Genomic DNA, 21,608 nt, shown 5'->3' on the forward strand with positions numbered 1-21,608 from the left:
TTTCTACCAACCACTAAGGTAAATTAGAAAGCGCACGCAGCGGCTAATCCTGAGTTACTAGCTAGCTAAGTCTGTGTCGGTTTGATATTTATCTGCATGGAAAAAGTAAAGTCGAAAATAATGATATTAAAAATGTGGGCTCTGGCTTTAGTCCCTACGCTAGCTGTCTCTACGTGGATAGGTGTCGGTGTAATGAAATGGCAACTGTATGGCCGACGCGCTGTTCTTGTCGCAATGCACGACAAGCATAAATTCAGTTGTCGAGTGGGCATCAAGGAATCTATACTAATAATGTAAATAAAAATATATAACGAAAAAGATACAATTAGCACAAATTCGAAGTATGAAACCAGTCAAAAGCCAAGCTTGATAATCTACATTCTGATGTCATTTGGTCAACGCTAAGCTTGAAAAGTTCAGAATTTACCGTTGACCTGTACTTTCTTTTCTAATATTAAGTTTTTTTTAATGAAAAAAAAAATGATATATCCTAATGAAAATAATTTACACAAAATTCCTAGTCTAATCTTCTTTCTTCGCAGGCCTGCTGACATCTGGGATCCACGATATCAAACAGAGAGGCAGCAGCGTGCAGAAGGCTTGTATTAGGATTGCAACTGGAAAGTATGAGAAATTATCAGCAGATACTCCAACGGATGCAGCAAGAGCCACCCCAAAGTAGCCACTGATTATGTTAGCAAGCGCCATTGCTGACATCAGAAATGCCATGACTGACGCTTCACACCCAGCCGGGCACATCGCTGCCATGAGCACGCTACTAGGAAGAATCTTGAAGAAGAGCAAAGCTTCCGATAATCCTGAGAAGATCACCACGTACACCGAGTCTGGAATCCCCATAGCTCGGTAAGTCCCTTTGACGAAAAAGACATCCGATACCATAAACATAGCGATGGTAGACTGCAAGACGAATAAAATTTTCTTTGCGGGGAACTTCTTGAATTTCTTGTTATAGGCGATACTCCAGGTGAGTGATGCGACTTGACCAAAGACCCTGGAGAAGCCAATGACCGAGGAGGGGAGATTTAGGTACTGAGTCTGGTAGAAGAACATAGTGCCATTCAACAGCGGGACAACAGCATAAGATGTTGAAAACCACATGATGCAATGATGAATTTCTGGCTTGTGAAGAGCAACACCTAATTCCGATATCTGTTTCCAGATGCTAGTTGATTTTGAATGATGGGTTATCTTCTTGGGAAGGTTAAGGGAACTCTCGGAGACGCTGATCGTCAACGAGTATTGGATAACCAGGAGGACGACAAAGAAGAGGATCATAGTTTTTGGAGGGACGTGGCTGAGGGCAAGGCCACCAAGGAGATTTCCAAGACCACCTCCAATAGAGCCAAACATATGGGCAAAGGACTGAAGTTGACCAGATTCTGATGGTGTATGCGATTGCTTTCCAGCCTCAGCGACAATGGCATCGTTGGCAACCTCAGCTATAGAGGCTCCGAGGTTTCCAAGGAGGAGAAAGAGAGTGAGGACGGAAATAGAGAGGTATGCTGCAGGTAATGTAGCAATTGCAATCCATGAGAGTGCCTGCAAAAGTGCTGCAGAAGGAAGTGTAGTTGGGAAACAGATCATTAGCACAAAGCAAAATATACAACTCAAAGATAATAATGGAATTGAAAACATCTTTTGTATGGTTTAACTAGGGTATGATCATACGAAAATAGTACACCTGAGAAGCATGGATTATACAAAGAGAGTTGGTTTGACATTTAGTGAAAATTGGACTTCTTTCAAAATAATTCAAGCAATATGAAGATTACCTCTATATCTTAAGAGGAACAAATCTCTGCTCCCTTTTACAAACAGATTTAAATGAATTATGGAGCACATCTACAGAATCTGGAACAGTTCAAGAGAGTAGATTTCACCAAGACATATCAGAGTTTCAAAAACTAAATGATGCTTGATTGCATACCCACATGTACTAGTGCATGTATTGTCCATATATATACATATATACATACTCAAGCAATACGAGAATTGTGCTTCCTGTTGATCTGTTTGGGTAAAACGGTTTAATCAAATCAATATTAGCTTGAACTTTAACAAGTTAAAATTGTTCAAATATAGTTTGCATAATCCTTAAGTCGGTGATTAGTGATTGCAATGCAGTTATTATTGTATAATCTATGTGGCCGCATAAAACAAAGGTACAAAGCATTATTTTGAAGAAAGAAATGTCAGTGTAAATTTAGAAGAAATGAAGCAATTGAATGAAGATTTTCCAACGTGACAGAATTTTTAGCAAACTCAATGAATAAGTCAGTTTCTTAAATTTTAGAATGCATTAAATTTTCTTTTCGTTTTGCAGGAAAAAAGGACAAGAGTCAAGAACGTGCCAATTCGATTTCCCAAAGCAAAGGCAAAACTGTAAACTCACCAACCATGCATTGTGGAACTATATTTCTAGTTCTTCCTTTTTTAATACCAAAGCAACACTTGCACTTTAGATCAGGGTCTATTCTCCATATCTCTGCACCTGAGGTATGAAGGTTAGAAGTGAAAGGAATTTTATGATCATCATTCTTAACACCATAATTAGTGTAATAACAGTATTGATGCACATTCTACATGTGTTTACTTAAATAAATTATATTCGTGCAAACTGGTAGTATCCACAGCTATAGCGAAGTAAAGATTAAGAGTTATTGACCATGGCCCCTGAGGCATAGCTGATTACGACGCAGCAGACATGCAGAAGAGTTATTGACCATGAGTCTATCACACACAGGCTTACAACTACCATATAACCAAAACAAACAAAACATGTAGGATTCGGCACAATTTATAGCTTGATAGTTGTTAATATGAGGCCACAAGAATACCAAAGCAACACTTGCACTTTAGATCATATAGTTCTAGTATGCAACTAGGGTCATTGATTCACAAGGAAACATGAATCAAATTTGGCATCATGAATTTATGACAATTCAAAAATACATATTTATATGAGTGCCGAAAGTATATCTTTAGATTATAAATTTTAATCGCATCCAAACATATACGATACATATATTCAAGAATAATTTAATTTGACTACTCAAACGCAAGGGCAAAAAGTAACTCAATGATCTAACGTAGAACAAAGAGCTAGTTAGGACTTTGACACTATTATCTTTACTTTACACTATCTAAAATCCTTTCGAATTTAGTGAATTGAAGAATGGAATCAACCAATGGTCCCTAATTCAATTTCATTTTTTCCATAATTCCATTCTTAATTTGAAGATTCCAGAATTGGTCTTCTCTGATCATTGATTCTTTGAGACACTATTAGGATAACCTGAGTAGAAACGTAAAGGGCAGGGGAAAGGGACATTCCACCGGATTCCACTCATCACATAAAACGTTATACATCGCCCTAGAACACAGTTGCTCCACCAAAAAAAAGTTAAATACAGTTCATTCGTTCCGTAGGAACAAGGGATCCGCGATTCCCAAGGAAAAGGGGATGACAGAAAAAGAGAAAGCAAAGAGGAGGTACCTCCGATGGCCACGTAAGGGAGGCGGTGCTGGCCGTTGATGTCGATGGCATCGGAAAGGATGCCGATGAGGGGCTTGGCCACCATCGGGAGGTTGGCAGAATTCTGAAGGATCTGAAGCGACGAGGCGGCGACGCCGAGGCCGTCCATGAGAAAGTAGCTCACGCCCAGCCAGGGGAAGCACCGGAATCCCTGGACCAGGAACCCCAAGCCCACCACCTTCCTCAACAACGCTGCCGCCTCCAGCCCATTGGCGCCCATCGCCCTCCGCCTCGTTCCCTCTCTCTCTCCTCCTCCACCTCTCCGTGTCCACGCGTAGCCGATGGCTCTGTTTGCCGAGGATGTTGTGGAGCCGGAGAAGGAAGGAGGCGATAATTCATAGTATTAAAGAAACGAAAGCGGCAGCGATCGACGTTTCCTTTTCACCGGTGCCACGTATCCCGTCCATGGTTTCCGAGGGATTCGAAACTGGGCTGCTTTAAATAATTCCATGCTCGAGCCATCACTTGGCGACACGTAGAGAACGAAGCAGACACGTGTAATGACGAGAAAGGATATCAAGAATCCCAAAACCGTCTAATATTTCTGACGATTAATTATTTGAATAATAACTCGCTAAAAAAGCATAGCCACGTGGAATCATAAAACAGCATTAAAGATGGCTTTAATATTTCGATGCCGTTTCTCCTTTTATTTTATATATTTTTACTATTCTGTTTTTTTTGTTAAGCTGGATTTGGAGCATTAATTGCCACCCTCTTCGATGATGCGGACAACACCAGTCTCTTCTTAAGTAGGGTATGACGTTCATTTACCATTCGTCCAAATAAAAATAAGCAAAAAAAAAATAGTTTTAAGGATAAATTGCTCAGGTAAAACTCTGCTGTATCGTGTCACCTGTTAGAATAGTTTTAAGGACAAATTTCTCTTCATTTTCCACACCATAGTATGATTACGGTTGTTTGACCTTATCATCTCTTTTCTGTAAAAAGATGTATCTGCCACCTTAGCGACCCCACACGGTCGGTCCCACGACCTTATCATCTCTTTAATTTGTGCTATTCAGGTTGTGGAATCAGTAAATGAACTTGCACAGATAATGAAGGATCTCTCTGTCCTTGTTATAGATCAGGTATTCCTTGAGAATACTTGAACCAGAAAAGGTTACAAACAGGGAACAATATGTAATAAGTTTTTACACACAGGGAACAATTATTGATCAAAGTGACCACAACATTCAGAATGTTGCTTCCTCAGTGAATGAGGGTTACAAACAGTTACAAAAGGTATTCTCTTTATGTCTGCATATGTGAATACACATGCATGTATGCATATGGACTCCATACAGTTTCAATATATGAAAGGCTTACATTCATGGATAAATGCTGTCTTTACCAATATGCCTTCCATGTGATACATCATTAGGGTGAAGACGCATCCTTTAGCTGCAGTTTTGTTTAGAGCAAACTCGTACATTCTTTTGCTTTGGAAAAGAAAATGAACTTAGTGAATAGGATTGATCGAATGTTTTTTTTGGTCTACAGAAGTACATAGCACGATAGAAATTGTCTTATATTCGTTTTGTTCTCTGTACTTGTATGTAGAATATTCAATTCATACATTTACAAACTTCACCAAAACATTCAATCTCATTGCAGTGCGTTTACTTGCGTTGCATGACAGTTCAACTCCTGGAAGTGCATTTGGTAGTGCAGAATGAAATGAAACGGAAAGAAGATGAAAAGAAAAGGACAAATGGCTTGAAATAAGTTGACCATGAACATGAAACTCACTCCTACAATAACCTTGTGCATACATACTACAGCTAGTTTCCTTAGAATACATATGAATATACGAATTTGAGAAACTTTGAGGCGAATCTAATAAACTTTTCCAAAATCTTGTTCATTGCTCACTGGCATACCAAAGTCTCTTCTGGCAGATTAGTATCTTCTCCTTGGCAATGTTGTACTCGGTAACATGTTTTTCACAATCCCACCTCATCCCCTTGGCGATGGTTGCTATTGCATCGATAAAATAGTATGATTCACGAACTATCGCATAGCCTGTTGGACGAAGTATGCGGTCCATCTCAAGGAGCACATATTTCATTTCACATCTGTAAAATTGAAGAAGAAAAAAGGGTAATAATAGTGGGCATAGGAGTCTCTAAACACAACCATATATATATAGAAAAATAACTTGCAGCTGCAGTGGCAAATAGGCGAAATCGGCAAGAGGAGTGCAAAACAAATACCTTTTCGATCATATTAACTATTTGTATGCAGCAAAAAGCAAGATATCAACTTCAATCCATGTAAAGAGATAGTCAGTGTCTCAAAATTTGTAAGAAGAAAAGAGCTGCAACTGTTTCTAACAAAACCAAATAGTTATCGAACAAGTTCACAACAGCAAATTAACCAACAAGAGTATTTGCGTGAATAAGCCATTTTGGTCGATCTGACCAAAGATGTGAGATACATTCCAAGAGGTCCAGAACTGTCTAGATTGGCAATCATACCATCTCGAAGACTTAAGAGTGAGGGTACTATGCAGTCATATATACCAACTATTTTGCAACCTTTTGAGTAGAATCACACAATCACATCTAAATAGAAAGTAACATACATAATATAGTTTTCGTCAGACACGGATGTCTAATGAAAAGATAAGCAATATCATTATCTATAAGAAAGCATACAATAAAGCAGTAATGGAATTATACCTGTGACTTTCGGCTGTAAACAGACCATCCAAATGCAAGAGATCGTAGGTCCGAGGATAAGTTGAGAATGGCTCACACCTAAAATGCACAAATATCAAAAGTAATTAGGACTTCATCCTGACTATTGCATGTACCTTAAATGCAAAAAGTCACAAGATCTCAGTTAAGTATCTTCTACAAGCATTCTATATATGATGGAGATCACCTTCAGGTTACAGAAGATGCTCATGTAGATTGAGTAGGTTTTCCACAGATTGATGATGCACATCATGCTGTTTTGTTTTGGAGACAATCTAAAATCTTACAGAAGTAAAATAACAGGATCTGTAATCTGATCAAGTGTAGAGATAGAATCCACATGTTGCATGTTGGGCTTGTTTGGTTCAAACAGGAGATGGTTGAATGGGCATTGATCCTATTGCCAGTGAATATATGTAGATTATCTCCAATTATGAATTTAACCTTTAAAATTTACTTGATAATGCCAAAATGCCCCCTAGAGTCTATGATCATCAAAATGACTCTCCAATAAGAGTTTTGAAACTCATGTCATTTTACCTCTCAATCATTAAAATTGTTTAATTAGTTAATAAAATGCTGGCACAATTTCAATGAAATTACGTCACCTGTTTGCTGTGAGATCATTCCGTTAACTAACTTAACAATGTTAATGGTTTACCCTTAGTGACATGCGCAAAACATGTGTGAAGGCTCTAAGGTTAGTTCCAAGAAATAATTTCGAAAAAGGGAAAGTGAAATGAGCAAATAATCAATAAGATTAAAAGCAAGGTTTTACCAATTTTGTTTATCTTTCTAAGCTTTATACCACAGTAAAAATAAAAAACAGTCCATTTTGAGCTCCTAGAAACTAAAATCATGTATTTTCTTGCTACAATGGCCAAAATTGAGTATCCAGAGCTCCTGGAGAAAATGAGAGGAAGGTGGACATACGCAGAAACAAAAAAGAAAGGTTTTGATTGATCCAGCTCAAATTTCATATAGCAAGTGTAAGAACTCAGCAAAATTTAACTTGATGAGAGACATAAAGTTGCCAAACAAAATATGCACGAGATTATGATGTATGAGAAACACTTGAATGATGCTGAATAAAATATATAGGCATCTAGCTACTCAGAAATCCAAGTTCTGTGCATATTTGTTACTAACCAATCATGATAGGTGCCAATTAATCCTCTATCATAGACAATTCCAAGGGAATTTGAACCATAAGAAGATACGATGTTCATGACCCATACTGGAGAACCAATGAGAGTTGCTGCAAACCCTCCATACAGTGTATTCATATCCATAACATTCCGAATTTTATCACTTCCAAGAGCAGGAAGCAATGTCTTGTAATGTTTCACCCTGGCCTTCCATTTGTTGTTATCATGCTTAAACCCACCAAGATTGCCATTGTACATTGAGGAAATCCGTGCTGGGGTTGGGCGCAATCGATTTGGCCATTTTGGTAGAGAGTTCAATCCCAACTTTAACTTTTGGTTTGGAATATTCAGGCATGGCTGCAGTGGAGTATACCATCCTGAATCTGGGTCAGAGCTGTCATCACACTTGGGCGGAGAGGATGAGGAATTAATTTTGTTATAGCAGCTATGGTCCAGTGACTTCTGCCACACAGAAATATCATTCTTTTGGTTATATAGTTTGAAGCACATGCTAGTCAACAACTTCTTTAATTTGTTGTAGTCTGATCTCTGTTCTTCAATAGTTGTGTTCCAACCTCGCCATCTGCGCTCATAGTTGATAGGTGGACCTGATAGCACCCAGAAGCCTCCAGGTCGAAGTATTCGGTGTATTTCCAGTAGATAAATACCATCTGAGGAATATGATATAAACAAATGTGAAGTGATTGATAGATTCTAAAATGTAAGAGAGCTCATTTTACTTAAGTAGCCTGAATTAGGTCGGAATTAACTGGGATGATGAATAACTACAGTGATACAATGACAACTAATTCCCTCACGATGTCAAAAATAAATAAATAAAGTCCTGAAAGCTCCTTCAATGGGACACTTATTTGGAAAAAAGTTTGATAAATGTTAACGAGAGAATTTATTTAAATGTGTAAACTAACTTCAATGCAAGCCGTAAAGCTTCAGATAAACAACCAGTATTTCTAATATGTTTGTCCATGGGCAACCTAGTTTACAAGCTAAAGTGAGAGTGTAAAGAGTTTCATAGTCAAGGAGGTGAGACAGCATCTAGCAACTTAATCACAGACTTCTAACAAATTATACATTAAAATATTACATTTTTACAAGGATATGATAATCAAACACGTCACGAAATGTACAAATCTTTAAACACAAACGCAAGTTTATCCTTTCAGACACTTCCCTTTCATACCTTGTAACTCACAAGTTTAAAGAAGTTCCAGATAAACATAGAAAACAAAAATAGTATGATGATGGCTTTAGCAGTTGCAGGTAGAGAAATCTCACCAAACTCTGTCCAGGGGATAAGACATCTGGAGCAGTGAGCCATATCAAATGAATTTGAAGGAAACGAAAGGCGCTGAGTAGAAATGATGCCTAAGATTGCTGGAATACCGCGTTCAAGAGCAAACTGTACTTGAGCCTCATGATTATCTCTAGGTGCAAGTGAAATAGTTAAAATGCCATGATCTAGCAAATCACCTCCCCAGCTCGCGACCTATTTAGGGAAATTGAACAAAAGAACTTGAACTCATAGCACACACAGGCATTAAATGCACATAAGCAGAATACGGTCTCGTAAGCTAACTTAAACTGGAAAGTATAATAAAATTAGAGTACATGGTATAAAGGGCACTATCACAAACTAGTCAAATGAATCAAATTATTCTTTAGCTTAAAAACCCAATGCCCCAGATGAAAAGTTGGAAAAGATGATAACAAACTTAGGAGTAAGGAGAACCAAACGCTTCTTAACATCTACTCCATACACATAAAGAGTGAAAAAAAGAAGAAAATTCTGGTTCATTGATTAATTACGGAAAAGTGAGCAATCATCGTAATAAAGGATTTCAGACAGCTAAAAGTTTAACTGTCTGCAAATAGCAAATACAAAAAGGAAAACTGTACACTAATTTAGGCCATGAGTTAAATAGTTAGTTGTACATACACCACATCCAGTATCAATGGCAGTTCGGACAGTTCCATTCTTCATTCCAGGAATCAGATTTTGCATCAGCTTTACATATGCACCAACTCCATTTGGGAACATGGTACCTCCACCTGGAAAGAAGAATTTGTCACCTTCTTTCCTTAGCCAGTGTTGATTTGATTTTTCGTTGTTTATCCAATCATAAGGAACATTCCTAAAGGACAAAATAAAGAGAAGCTAATCTTTGAAGACATGGTAATATGAAGGCCATCAGCAAACAATACAGCATTTATTGAAACAAGTAGAAGATGAGAAAATGGACAAACAGAATAGCAAAGAGGATGTACCTGTACCAACATTCTCCTTTGCTCTTTGGCCATTGGATTGGTGGTTTATATCCAACGGGAGGAGGAACCAAGCATTCTTTCCTGTCAACCATTCGTGGGCAATGCCGTTCCATAAAAGTAAGCCTATATTTACCAAATTTCTTCCATCTCTGAAAAGGAAATAAGAGAAAAAAAAAACATCCTCTGTGAAAATATATGGTTAAACTAGAGTGCAGCATTTCAAGCTAATCACTCAAAATAATTATTTCCTCCTTTATAGACAGTAAAACAACTAGAAGCTTGAAGAGAACATAAATAACATTGACAACTATGATGCAGTTAACTCACATTAGATGGAATAAATCTTTGTAAAGTATCTAAAATATATGCTTCTGTAGCAAAGTCATAGAACCTAATCGTTGAGACTATAACATGCTAGCAAAGGAAAAGCATTCTACAAAATTATGAGAAAAGAAAATTGAACAAAAACATGAACACAACTTGTTAACAGAAAACACAACAGCTAGTGATTGACCAGATAAGTTCCTCAGACCCCTTCATTTTCACTATGAAAATCATTATATCCGGATTTAAATCGAGATTGATTATTTAGTTTTAACAAAAGGCCTTCACTAAGTTCTAGCATTAGAGATGGTCAATAAATTACGTACCTTAGGATCCGTGCACGGCGTATAATCTTGATAATCCAAACTGCACTCCGCGAACTCTACATTCTTAATTTTGAGAGGAGCTACACTAGTATCATGGTGGGATTGGATAACAGGAGTATCATCACGCTTGAAGTATCTGTTTTTCTCAGAACAAAAGATACTTCCAAGATAGAAGGATAATCCACATAGGAATAAGAACGTTAAGGTAATTTGGACAATCCTATAATTCTTGTCAGGATTAGCCCCTGGCTTGATATCTTTGTTCTTCATTTCGATCCTTCTAAAATTCAAGGCCTGCAGCAATCAAGCACTTCATATGAGATAACTAATTTTCCAACGAAAACTGCAGTCAAAAAAGTTTTTTTTTTGTTTGCTAAAACGTTGTGAATGATGTACAAAACAATCAATTTTACAGACAAAAAATGTACCTGGAGGAGGACGGTCGGAAAGGCCTTCGATCGACCGTCGTGCAGGTAAAGCTAGTTACTTCATGAATCGAAGGATCGTCAAGAGCGGCGAAGATAACGACCACAGGGTCACAGATCTATCTTCGATGTATCCAAATCTTGCACAGATCTATCACCGTCTCCCTTTGTTCACCCTCACTCCCCAGCCCCCACTCGCTGTCCCTCCTAATTTGTTCATTTTGCACCCCATAATTTGTTTCCGTTCATTTCACCCTCATATTTTTTGATTAAATACATTCGAACAAATATAAAAAGGTGCTCTCGTTTTTTAAAAAAATTAAAACGACACACCAATTAATATTTTATCCCAGCAATAACTTTAATCTAATAATAACTATTACAATGTAAAAAAATATTTTAATATTTAGATATTATAAATTGTAGCAATTTATAACTATTATAGAGTAAATTAGTATTTATAAAATATTTTTTACTTATTCAACTCAAGTGATCAATAAAAAATAGGACAGGTAAAATGCATAAATACTAGGAGTAAAATTTCATTCATAAATGCAATAAAAAAACAAACAAAATAATCGTACGACGTCACATGCACACTGCAATCACTTATTTAATACGCAGCTGTAACGAATAAATGGCACACTGTTGGTGGTCCACGAGTGTCAGTCAATGGTTGATGCGCACGTGGCATGCATGCGACAGCGTGGCGTGTCGATGCTGTTCCGTGTTCCAAGACACGCAGCTTCTGAGAAACCAATGCGCTGCCCCTTTGGCGTCTGTATAATCAGTCCGCCTCATCCCTGGCTTCTTGCGAAGGAAGCAAACAGATCTGCAGCAGGAAAAAGGAGGAGAAAGCAGCAGCGATGGGCTTGAAGGTGCCAATATCTTTCTCCGTCATCTCATCATATCTCCAGTTCCAATCAGATCGCGATTTATTTTGATGTCCGGGATATCGAAAATTTTCGGTTTGTGTAGTGAATGATACATCTCGATCCAGATCTCCTTTTTTTTTTTTTTGGTGATTTTGATGGATCTTTTCTTTTGAGAAATAATAATTTCATGATAAATGGCCTGCATTGCATCAGAAGGCCAATCTTTCTTCTCGATTCTCAAATAGGATAAGAGATGATAGATCTCGCCTCATCTTTGCTCATATTGGTCAATGCATCACACTTGCTGCAGGAGGAATTCCAAGAACATGCCGAGAAAGCCAGGACTTTGCCTAGTACTACTACTAATGAGAGTTTGCTGATCATCTATGGCCTCTACAAGCAAGCAACAGTTGGACCAATTAATATTAGTATGCGTTTCCTGCTACATTATCTTTGGAATCCAGTTTAATATCATAGATTCGTTTTTGATAGATTTTGCGTGTATTATTCTCTTATCTGATTTGCTCCCCAAAGGGCACAAGCTTCATAACCATGAGTTATAAGCATAATTGGCCCTCTGTTACATTAATGACAATTTTAGTTCATGTTTTAGTGGTATCCAAATTTATATCATTGGCCCATGCTTTAATCTTTCATTCATTTAATATTGAAAAGAGCAAATCTTCTTCACTTACTCTCACTGCCAATTTCAAGATTATCTTAGTGTGTCTAAGGAGCCTAAGTTGTTTTCTGTTTTACGTTTGAATGAAGTTTCACAAGTTCTAATATGGTATCATAGTTGCATAAACTCCTATAGTTATCCCTTGTCAAGTTCAAGAGTGCCGTAAGCCTACTTTGAGTTTGGAATCAGATGTCAAAAAATCTTAATAATTAAGATTGATTTGCAGATTTCCCTGGAGTATTCCAGCCCACGGTTGTATTCGAGAGGGAGAGAAGTAAGTGGGATGCTTGGAAGGCAGTTGAAGGTTTGAGCTACTCTCAAAATTAAATCTTTCTTCACTAAATCAATGGTTTGGATGCTTACTTTGTAGCTTCTTACCCGCAGGCAAATCCCAGGAGGAAGCTATGAGCGACTACATCGCCAAGATCAAGCAATTGCTGGAAGAGGCTGCGGCAGCCGAATAAAACTCTGTTTAAATGATATCATCTGCTGCTGTAGTGATTGGTAATCTTGTTAGCCTTCCCTTGCATCAACCAAATAAATAGTGTTGTTTCTCTTTTGTAACCTGGCTCTGACCTCACAATCTGTTTTCTGAACTCTGTAGCAAATCTGGTATTGTTTATAGAGCCTTCGGGTTGAACTCGTCGGGTTAGTTTATCCCGTCAAATAATTTAAATGGATTGAGTTGAAATTGTATCAATTTATTTTAAAGTGAGTTCAGGTGGACCGACCCACGCAGCCCCCATCTAAATCTGCAATCCGCGTGGATCGGCCCATGAGTGACTTAGATTGGTCCGTGGATTGAAAATTTTTAATTTTTTTCTTCAAAATTTAAAATTAAAGCTAGAAAACTCAATAGATTAATAGGTTTAACTCATTTAAATCGCAATCCAAATTTAAAAATTTCAACTTAATCTATTCAAACTACAATCTAAACTAAAATTTTTAAATATTTTTTTATACTTTTTTATTTTTTGACAGATCCGATCTGCCTAACTCACAATCCGCCTTGGGTTGAGTTAGATTAAAGATTTCCCAACCCGTAAAATGGATAGACCGCTCCGTCCCGCCCCACTATATAATAAATTTTTGATGAGTTGATTGCTTCACAATTCAATGCAAACTTTCAATATGATTACTAGCGTGATGAGGAACTAAAGTGTGAGCCTGTTGAACATATGCCTCAATGTGTTGTGGATAGTTTTAACAAAACATGATATAAAGTATAAACTGCCTCTTTCATAATATTTTCTTATGCTCAATATAAGATTCTTGGGCATCATGCCGCAAAATTTAGGCAGAATTGATCGGATGATAAGGGTCAATTTGAATCACTTAAGTTTTACATCATTTTTCAAAATAAAACTTATGTCAAACACAGAATCGTATTTTTGCCATTAAAAGCTTGGAAACAGCAAGAACAAAGCTGAAGGAGAAAGGCAAGAGCATATCATACAGCACATTATGCACCTTTAGAAGTAGTTTAGACGACACATAATAGACGCCTCAAGAGGCAGGTAAAATATGAGCCATGCCACTTAACCATTGAGGAATAGAGATGACACAAGTCGCGAAGTTCCTCATAGCAAGCAGCCACAGTTCAGCAACCACCATCTGTGACACCGGCAGTTGCTTCTTCAAAGTAATCGAGTTTCTTGGCCGGGCCCTTTTCCAGTAAGTAGTGTCTCTCGGCTTCTGGCATTGCCAACATGATGGCACGCAGCCGGGAATTCATTTCATCGACCTTTTCAATCAAAGCATCATTGGTGAACATGCCACTCAAGACGCATGTGATTGTTCTCCAGCTTTCCAGTAATGGTAAGACGATGATTACCGCAGAGGCAATAGAGCCCCAGGCGATGGCAACAACTGCCCAAAATGTGAAGTAACCCAAGCTGAACTTTCCTACACAAGATAGTAATAACAATGAACAGACAATATAATTAGATCAAATAGATTTTTGACATGAATGACAAGTACTTTGTGTTCGTTGTAAAGGATTGGTGTTCTTTTTGGCGTTTTTTTGCATTCACTTGCCAGAAAGAGACGAAAAGTTCATTTCCAGGTCATGAGCATGTATCATTGTAAATTTTGTAGGGTTCCTTTTCCTCAAAAAAAAACAATGAAAGAACGAATGTTGCAAGGTAACAATGAAAAAATAGACATCTAAAAATTGGGCTGCAAAGTTTCATCCACAACCTGGAGTATAAAGGAAGAAGCATCAGGAAAATATCTCAACATTTCACAATCTTACCTGCTGGAAGTGAGAGAACTGGCCAAAGTATCACAATGATTGCTGTAAAAGCTGCGCCCCATTTCACAATCCAAACTTTTGCTCTCAAAAGTTTTTCCTCCTTGAACTCTTCATCTGGCAAATCAGTTTTTACTTTCTCAACCATTGTTATTTTCTTTGTAGTTCCCCAGTCATAATCCTGAGGCCAGAAGATGCTACAGACAGCGTGAACGAGTCCTCCCGTCAATATTGCTACTAGGTTGCCAGCGAGCATGGGAGCATTCCGACCGGTGGTGTCAAGGTTCACACGACCATACTCTATGCTTGTCACAGCTAACCAAGTTACTATTCCCAAGATACAACCTGTTACTGTTCCAAGCATTGCACCAAATGCATTGGCCTTTCTCCATAGAAGCATAAAAGCTATAGGCATGACTGCTGAACCAATAATTACTCCCATGGCAAGATACATCCAACCAAGAGAAACTCCAGCCTTGTTCAAAATCACAGCTAAAACACCCATGAAACATCCAAAAGCAAGGACCACTACTCTGGATACTTTGAGAATCTGCTTCCCGGTGGCATCAGGATTTATGTAAGTTCGGTAAATATCGTATGTGCATAAAGAAGAAACAGCTACTAACTCCGCTGAACCAGCAGAAGTCACAGCCCTGCAACATGTGTTGATGTTTTTTAAAGTATCTCTATATTAACCATCAATCAACAGTTCATGGTTGGTCAGTTAAACTACCCTTAGCAGATATTTCATTTCAAACTACCATAAAAAAAAATACGAACTTTACTAAAATGATTACTATGGCAAGTAATGTTTTTCCAAGTTTATGGTTGGTTAGTTAAGCTACATTGTGTTGCAGGATATTTAGTGAGAAAGAAGTATTGATTAGTTTATTTCCTATTGATAGTAGTGGTTTTCAATTGAAACATAAAAAGTGCTGAAATTGATTGTAAATTGTAAGAATTATATTTAATTGCACAATCTTTGTATAGTCTCCATAAATATAGATTTCCTTTACATCTTTTTTATAATTTTGATACTAATATTGTTTTTATAGTTTCATTTCCTATGAATCATGCTTTATATTTTACTTCTATGAACTTGTATTGAAACTAGTATAAAACAATCTGAAATCCTTGACATCTTCAAAAATCTAAAACCCTGAAACTTGAACTGAACTGAATTGGAAAATTTAGATTTTTTTTGTTTTTTGATACAGATGTCTAGCACCAGCATCAACTTGCAAATATTTGATAATTAAGCACACTAGAAGAAAGTCCAGAACTTACATAAAGAGCATAGTAAGGAGGAGGACAGATCCTGACTTTCCCATCAAGGCAATTGCTGTGGCAGGAGGTACAAGGCCTTTCCCAGCTTCGGTTTCTGTTAATGGAAGATCAAGAGCCAATGCACCTAAACCTAATGATGTTGCCAAAGAAAATGGTACGGCAAACCAAACAAGCCCACCCAACAAATATCCTTTGTGGGTAGATGATGGCCTTGCAGCTATGGCACTCATCCAATATCCCTGCAGAAGGATAGAAAAATTGGTGCTTTCAGCCATATTTTTGTTATGTTTTGGCATCTTATCCAAGAGAACTAGATCATCAATAATATTAATGAACTCAAAACACAAAACTGTATGATTTGAATCAAGGAACTAGCAATTACTAAATATCACCAAAAGGAATTGTATCAACAAAAAAATACAATTGAATGTGATGAAAAGCACGAGGCAGGACTATTTCATTAAAATTTTCCAAGTAGATGAGAACAATTTTCGATTAAACTTATGCATTGACTCCTGCAATAACATAAGCAATTATTAACTTTGTCAATGGATCAATAGTAAAACGATAGTTATTCTTTCTAAGTAACTAATTAAGTGATTTTGTCCATCTTTGAAAGATGCATTTCATGTTGTCCTGATATATCTTAGATGGCCAATAAGTTATTATCCTTATAGAAAGAAAAAATTAGGGATACTACTCTCATACTACAAGCTCAAGATTCAGTAATCAAGATAATTGAAGACTGATAAAGAGATTAATTTTTTATCCTTGACATTGACAAATTGCCAGATTAAAATCCAGAAGAGAAGACTGAGAAAGTGGCATATTATAAGAAAGTAATTTCCGAGGTAAAAAATACAATATATGTGCTTGCCTTAGGGAATTCTATTTGCAGAAACCATTGGGATGCTGATTTGTTTCTTCCATTTTCAGAAAACATTTTATAATTCCACATTAAGTTTTTCAAATATCTTTCTTTTTTCATGCATAGCTCAATCACAACTTTATTATATTTCTAATGATTTATTTCCCCCAAATAAAGGATGAATAGGAGAAAACTTTTAGAAATGGTAGACTTCCATCATTCTAACAAATCTTTTAACTGCAGCTTTGGACCTAGGTTAAAAAAAGCTATAAATGTTTTATCAAAAAATTATGACAAAATTGTTTATATATGGAATGAAACATTCTGTGCAGTTCAGCATATTCCCACATAATACATATAGCATTTCTAATTTAGGCAGTTAATTTGAGGTTTATCATATTCCTGCTACAACACGGTAAAGCAAGAAGCAAGTGCTAATCTTTATCCTTGATGAGTAATCATGAATACATTGTAGAATCAGCAGTCTTACACTTTGCTGCAATGCAAGTGAATAGACGTGATAAAAAATGTTAAACAAAGGATAAGATATCTGCCATGCATTTTCGTCATAGATTAGAGGATATTGAGATACGAGTAGAACTGAATGGTAGGCAATAATAGTACAGAATCAATCAAGGAAACAAACTAGAATCAAAACTTATTGAAACATGGTCGGAGACAAATTTTATTCCTTGTTTATAGTCAGCTTTACATTTTGATTTGATTTGCTCTTCAAGTTGCAACTCGGCAAACTCGACTTCAATGACTCTTGTCAATACAGATCTAAGAAGGATCAATAGAAGCACTCTTACACGCCTAACAAAAGAGGTTGCTTTCTACCATTCAAGGTTTAGCCAGCCAAATGTCTACCTAAGTGGTTTACAGTTACCAAACCAGATTTTTTGGTTCATCTACATTTATGTACCACTAACCATTTTCTTTTTTATTTTAATAAAAATATTAAAAATCCGAATGTAATTTAGGGTACATGAAGAGTCTGGATTTTTATCACTTCTTAGAAAACTAAACAGTGGGCTTCCCACGTGGTGTTAATGGTCCTGGCCCAGTTCATATTAATTCAGAAGTCCTGATTTTGTTAATACTTATCAACTTCTGCATAACTAGGATAGTAGGATTGGAAAAGCCAGTTATGATCAATGTCATAAAATAAAGTTGACGAATACAGAGAGTAAAGATCTAAAGAGGATTAATATCCATAATACATGTAAAAAATGCAAGAAAAATGAATAAATTGTATGGCAGAAATGTTTTATAATATTACTTACATTGTCTACAAACACTGTGCCGAAGTTTCCAACAATGTTGATGATTCCAAAAACAAGGCCATCTGAACTTAACATGGTCAAGTATGTTCCTTTGTAGTTCCCACTTACAGGTCCACAAGCTTGACCCTTATGAGAAATTGGCTCCTGACATACCCTTGATTTGCTAGCAACCTCAATAAGATGGTTGTATACAGTTTTTGGGCTACCAAGATGACTACTTGCTGTATAGACTAAGTAAACAAATATCACCAAGACGACATGCACTGCATACATGAGGTGAAAATTAGTGACCATTGCGATAAACAAAATCACATGTTCGGAAGTGTAACATGGCTCATTTAAGAAAAAGATGAAAACACTTCCAGTTTTAGACAACAACAAAATCAACAAATGATATTAGCTAACTATTTGGAGTTGGGTACATGGACCTTCTCCTGCCATTGAACAAATTTCCAGATAAGATATACTTAAGAAAAAGCTACATCACAAGTACTTGCAGATTTTCAGAATCTATATATACATGTAGGATAAGGAAAACAATCAGAGGTAAAAACTTCTTATATACCAAGAAAGCAAAATGACAAAGTTGTGTCAGCCACATAGCAGTCAAATCTAACTGGTGGTGATATGGTCAAACACAAAGACTAGGCAGTAAAATTTACTTATTAAAAAACAAAAACAATATGGTCATGTCAGTTATAATAATCAAATCCAATTGATGGTGACATCTGGTGAAATACAAACACCAAGACCTATATAGGAATCACTTGGCATTGAGCATTAAATTTTTTATTTAGTAATGAGGAAGCCTAAGTAACATAATGTGAAGATCATGAATTTCCTAAATAAGAGAATTGATTAATTGACTTGCAGATGCAAACAATAGGACTATACCTTGTGGTTACTTGAGTTATATTTGAGTTCCATTAGCACACAAGCTTGAGAGTGCAAGAATTTACTCATGGTCTCACTTAGATTGAGTTATTGTAGTAGGTTTAGTTATATCTTTGATTAGGGACAGCATCATAATTTACTTCACTTGAACATCTTGTAGAGTTATCACATGTAGTGAAATGCAGACATGAGAGCAAGGAAACTTGAGTTACAAATATGCACATTGCATAATGCTTTTCCTTTTCCTACCAACGTTCTCATAAGCATTGAAGCCACTTGTGTTTGCCTTTTGTGTGTTTCATAGATATTCTTCCGAGTGACACTGAATCCTACCAAGAGGTTTATATATGCATTTTCTGATAGAAGTTAAGTGGACAACAAGAGTTTTGTTAAACACATTTTATTAAAGAAGGCAGTGGGAGAAAATGATGGAGTTGATAATGATGAGGATGATCTTGCTTAACTAGATTAATTCATGATAAAGAAAGGAAAAAAAACTAAAGACATTACCTACGACGGAGTGAATGTAACTAGCCAAGAAGGTAGCCTTCAACCCTCCTGCTAATGTATAAACAATCACACCAAGAGGGATGAGAAAGCTCGCAGCATAGATATTCATGCCAGTGAGTGCGTTGACGACCGCAGAGCCACCGAGCAGCAGCATGGCCGTCACGATTATGTTCGTCATGAAGCAGAAAACCAGAAACACGATGTGGGCAGCAGTCCCCCATCTGCGCCCACAAAGTAAACAAACATGCAATTGCTTAACCATTTGCAATCGGTTGGTTGCTAAATAAGAAACGTGGGTTAGGGCATACCTCGCTTTGGCAATTTCACAAACAGTGTGAGCCCTAGGCGCCTTTCTCTTGATCTCTATGGCCATGACGCCGAACAAAAGCACCTGAATGGTAGCGCCGCTGGCGTACCAGAAGGGGCCGCTGACTCCATACTCCCAGGCGACGTTGGAGCTCTGGAGAATGGTAGCAGCCCAAGTCCACTGCTCGTAGAGAATCGAACATGCACGGATTCAGCATTTTAATCTTGAAACAAGGAAAGAATTCATTCAGAACAGAATGGGCAGGGCAATAGAATCGGTGCCTGGGAGACGATGACGCTGGCGATGAGGCCGGTCTTGACGTTTCTGCCGGCGGTGTTGAACCACTCCGACGTGTGCTGCGATCCCAAGTACCGCTTCTCCAACCACACCTATCAGACGCATTTTTGACACTAATGAATTTCGGAATACTTTTCTGTGCTAAAGATAAACTAGAAATATTTTGATTTGAGAAAAAGAAAATATGGCCGAAATTAAATTGATGGCATGTGCTCAACAACGTATCCTTTTCTTTTTTTTCTTATCTACGAACATCTGTCGATCAAAAGTCAACTTGTGAAGTCAAACTTTGAGAGCCTGCAGAGCTCGTGTCAGATAGATTCTCTTTTATGCTTTTTTCCCCCTCAGATCTCCATGAATATTCATTGCCGTATCTTGTACGGATCAACAATTATCTAGTGATAAAAATCATAGCAGAATCCATTCTGCAGGAAGAATCGAATCTTCCTTTTTAAGATGTGAAAAAAATTAGCTGAAAACGAACAAAATCGACAGCATTTTGACCTCAAATTATACAAGAACTTAAAAAGACTTCATTAGGTTCCGGATTAAATTCTCCATTTCAGTAATGCAACACAAAACAACAAAATGCCATCAAAGTCAACCAATTAACGGTCCCACTGTCGTTGACTAATTGGCACGACGAAAGCAAACAATTAAAGCACCTTGTGCTACTCTTCTCACAAAAAATTGTAGAATTTTTTATTTTATTTAAAAAAAAAAAGAAGATAGAGAAAGAGGAGGCATACCAAGAAGGAAGTGAAAACAGCAAAGAAAGCTCCGAAGCCGAGGACAACGCTGTACCCTACGCCCTGGTTCAGCACTGGTTTGCCCTCGAAGAAGCTGCTCTGCCTCACGCACTGCCCGTCGCCTGACAGCGTGTAATACTCCGCTCCGAACCCCAAGGGAGGGCAAGAGGAAGAAGCCATGGCAGCTCCCCTTCTTCCTTCCTTCTTCCTCAAACCAAGCCGAATGAAATAAAAGAAAGACGGTGGCTCTGAGAATTTATAGGGACAGTTCAAGTGTGGCAATCCCCAAGTCTTCGCCTTTGAAAGTATCTAAACTGGGCCTACAGCCTACTCTTCTATTGTGTGAAATTCTGCAATGATGCAAGATGCCAAATCACTAGCGTCTCTTGTTTGCAAACTTGGAAAGGGACTACAATTCCTCGTCTCTTTTTCTTATTTATCTGTGTGGCTACTCTGAAAGGTTGCTTTGCAAGCACAGTATTGATTGTGACACGGCTATAAAAATTGAACTTGGTAAGCTCTGCATGTGGCTGTCGTTCTGTATTATGATGGATGTCCACTTGCTAATTTTGTAAAAGGAGGGGACAGCTTTGAATCTGTCGAACAAAACGGCAGTTGAAGATACATGGATGCAAAGATTCTGCCCTTGTTGAATCTAAATCGACCGATATAAATATAACCAAAGCAAACTGATAAAATGTTTCGAACAAATTCAGTTTGTTTTGACACAAATTCGTCTGAACAGAGATCAGAAACACAAAAGGCAACCAAAGGTGATGGATAGTCTTAGCACTTGCAGGTGTGCACCTAGTTCACGTTCATTCAAATCAACAAA

At 37.4% G+C, this 21,608-nt stretch overlaps 4 protein-coding genes across 5 annotated transcripts; 1 reads left to right on the top strand and 3 right to left on the bottom strand.

Annotated features, from left to right (window-relative positions):
* Positions 1–396: 396 nt before the first annotated feature.
* Positions 397–3,917, bottom strand: LOC141837704 (putative folate-biopterin transporter 7). Of its 2 annotated transcripts, none has more exons than XM_074725074.1 (2): positions 3,518–3,917; positions 397–1,571 (listed from the first exon to the last, which is right to left on the bottom strand). In XM_074725074.1, exons 1-2 carry the CDS (start codon positions 3,774–3,776, stop codon positions 523–525), a joined length of 1,308 nt encoding a protein of 435 aa, XP_074581175.1. In that variant the 5' UTR covers positions 3,777–3,917; the 3' UTR covers positions 397–522. The 2 variants fall into 2 exon arrangements, with proteins under 2 accessions (XP_074581175.1, XP_074581176.1); XM_074725075.1 differs by lacking the exon at positions 3,518–3,917 and adding an exon at positions 1,794–1,874.
* Positions 3,918–5,271: 1,354 nt separating this feature from the next.
* On the bottom strand, positions 5,272–10,895 carry LOC141839045 (putative methyltransferase PMT20). Its single transcript, XM_074726694.1, has 8 exons — positions 10,771–10,895; positions 10,343–10,636; positions 9,693–9,841; positions 9,364–9,559; positions 8,703–8,913; positions 7,408–8,077; positions 6,241–6,318; positions 5,272–5,634 (listed from the first exon to the last, which is right to left on the bottom strand). Exons 2-8 carry the CDS (start codon positions 10,610–10,612, stop codon positions 5,421–5,423), a joined length of 1,788 nt encoding a protein of 595 aa, XP_074582795.1. The 5' UTR covers positions 10,613–10,636; positions 10,771–10,895; the 3' UTR covers positions 5,272–5,420.
* Positions 10,896–11,550: 655 nt separating this feature from the next.
* Positions 11,551–12,883, top strand: LOC141838864 (acyl-CoA-binding protein-like). The gene is made up of 4 exons (XM_074726463.1): positions 11,551–11,645; positions 11,953–12,070; positions 12,551–12,628; positions 12,709–12,883. Exons 1-4 carry the CDS (start codon positions 11,634–11,636, stop codon positions 12,786–12,788), a joined length of 288 nt encoding a protein of 95 aa, XP_074582564.1. The 5' UTR covers positions 11,551–11,633; the 3' UTR covers positions 12,789–12,883.
* A 755-nt stretch (positions 12,884–13,638) lies between these two features.
* LOC141838863 (urea-proton symporter DUR3) lies at positions 13,639–20,982 on the bottom strand. Its single transcript, XM_074726462.1, has 8 exons — positions 20,774–20,982; positions 20,009–20,116; positions 19,729–19,907; positions 19,421–19,641; positions 18,017–18,279; positions 15,863–16,101; positions 14,579–15,228; positions 13,639–14,229 (listed from the first exon to the last, which is right to left on the bottom strand). The coding sequence occupies exons 1-8, from the start codon at positions 20,951–20,953 to the stop codon at positions 13,925–13,927; spliced, it is 2,145 nt and encodes a 714-aa protein (XP_074582563.1). The 5' UTR covers positions 20,954–20,982; the 3' UTR covers positions 13,639–13,924.
* Between the last annotated feature and the right edge of the window lie 626 nt (positions 20,983–21,608).

The sequence above is a fragment of the Curcuma longa genome, chromosome 11, assembly GCF_044706935.1.
Source record: "Curcuma longa cultivar G26 ecotype Majalengka, Jawa Barat chromosome 11, ITB_CL_G26_1.1, whole genome shotgun sequence".
Classification (NCBI taxonomy): Eukaryota; Viridiplantae; Streptophyta; class Magnoliopsida; order Zingiberales; family Zingiberaceae; genus Curcuma; species Curcuma longa.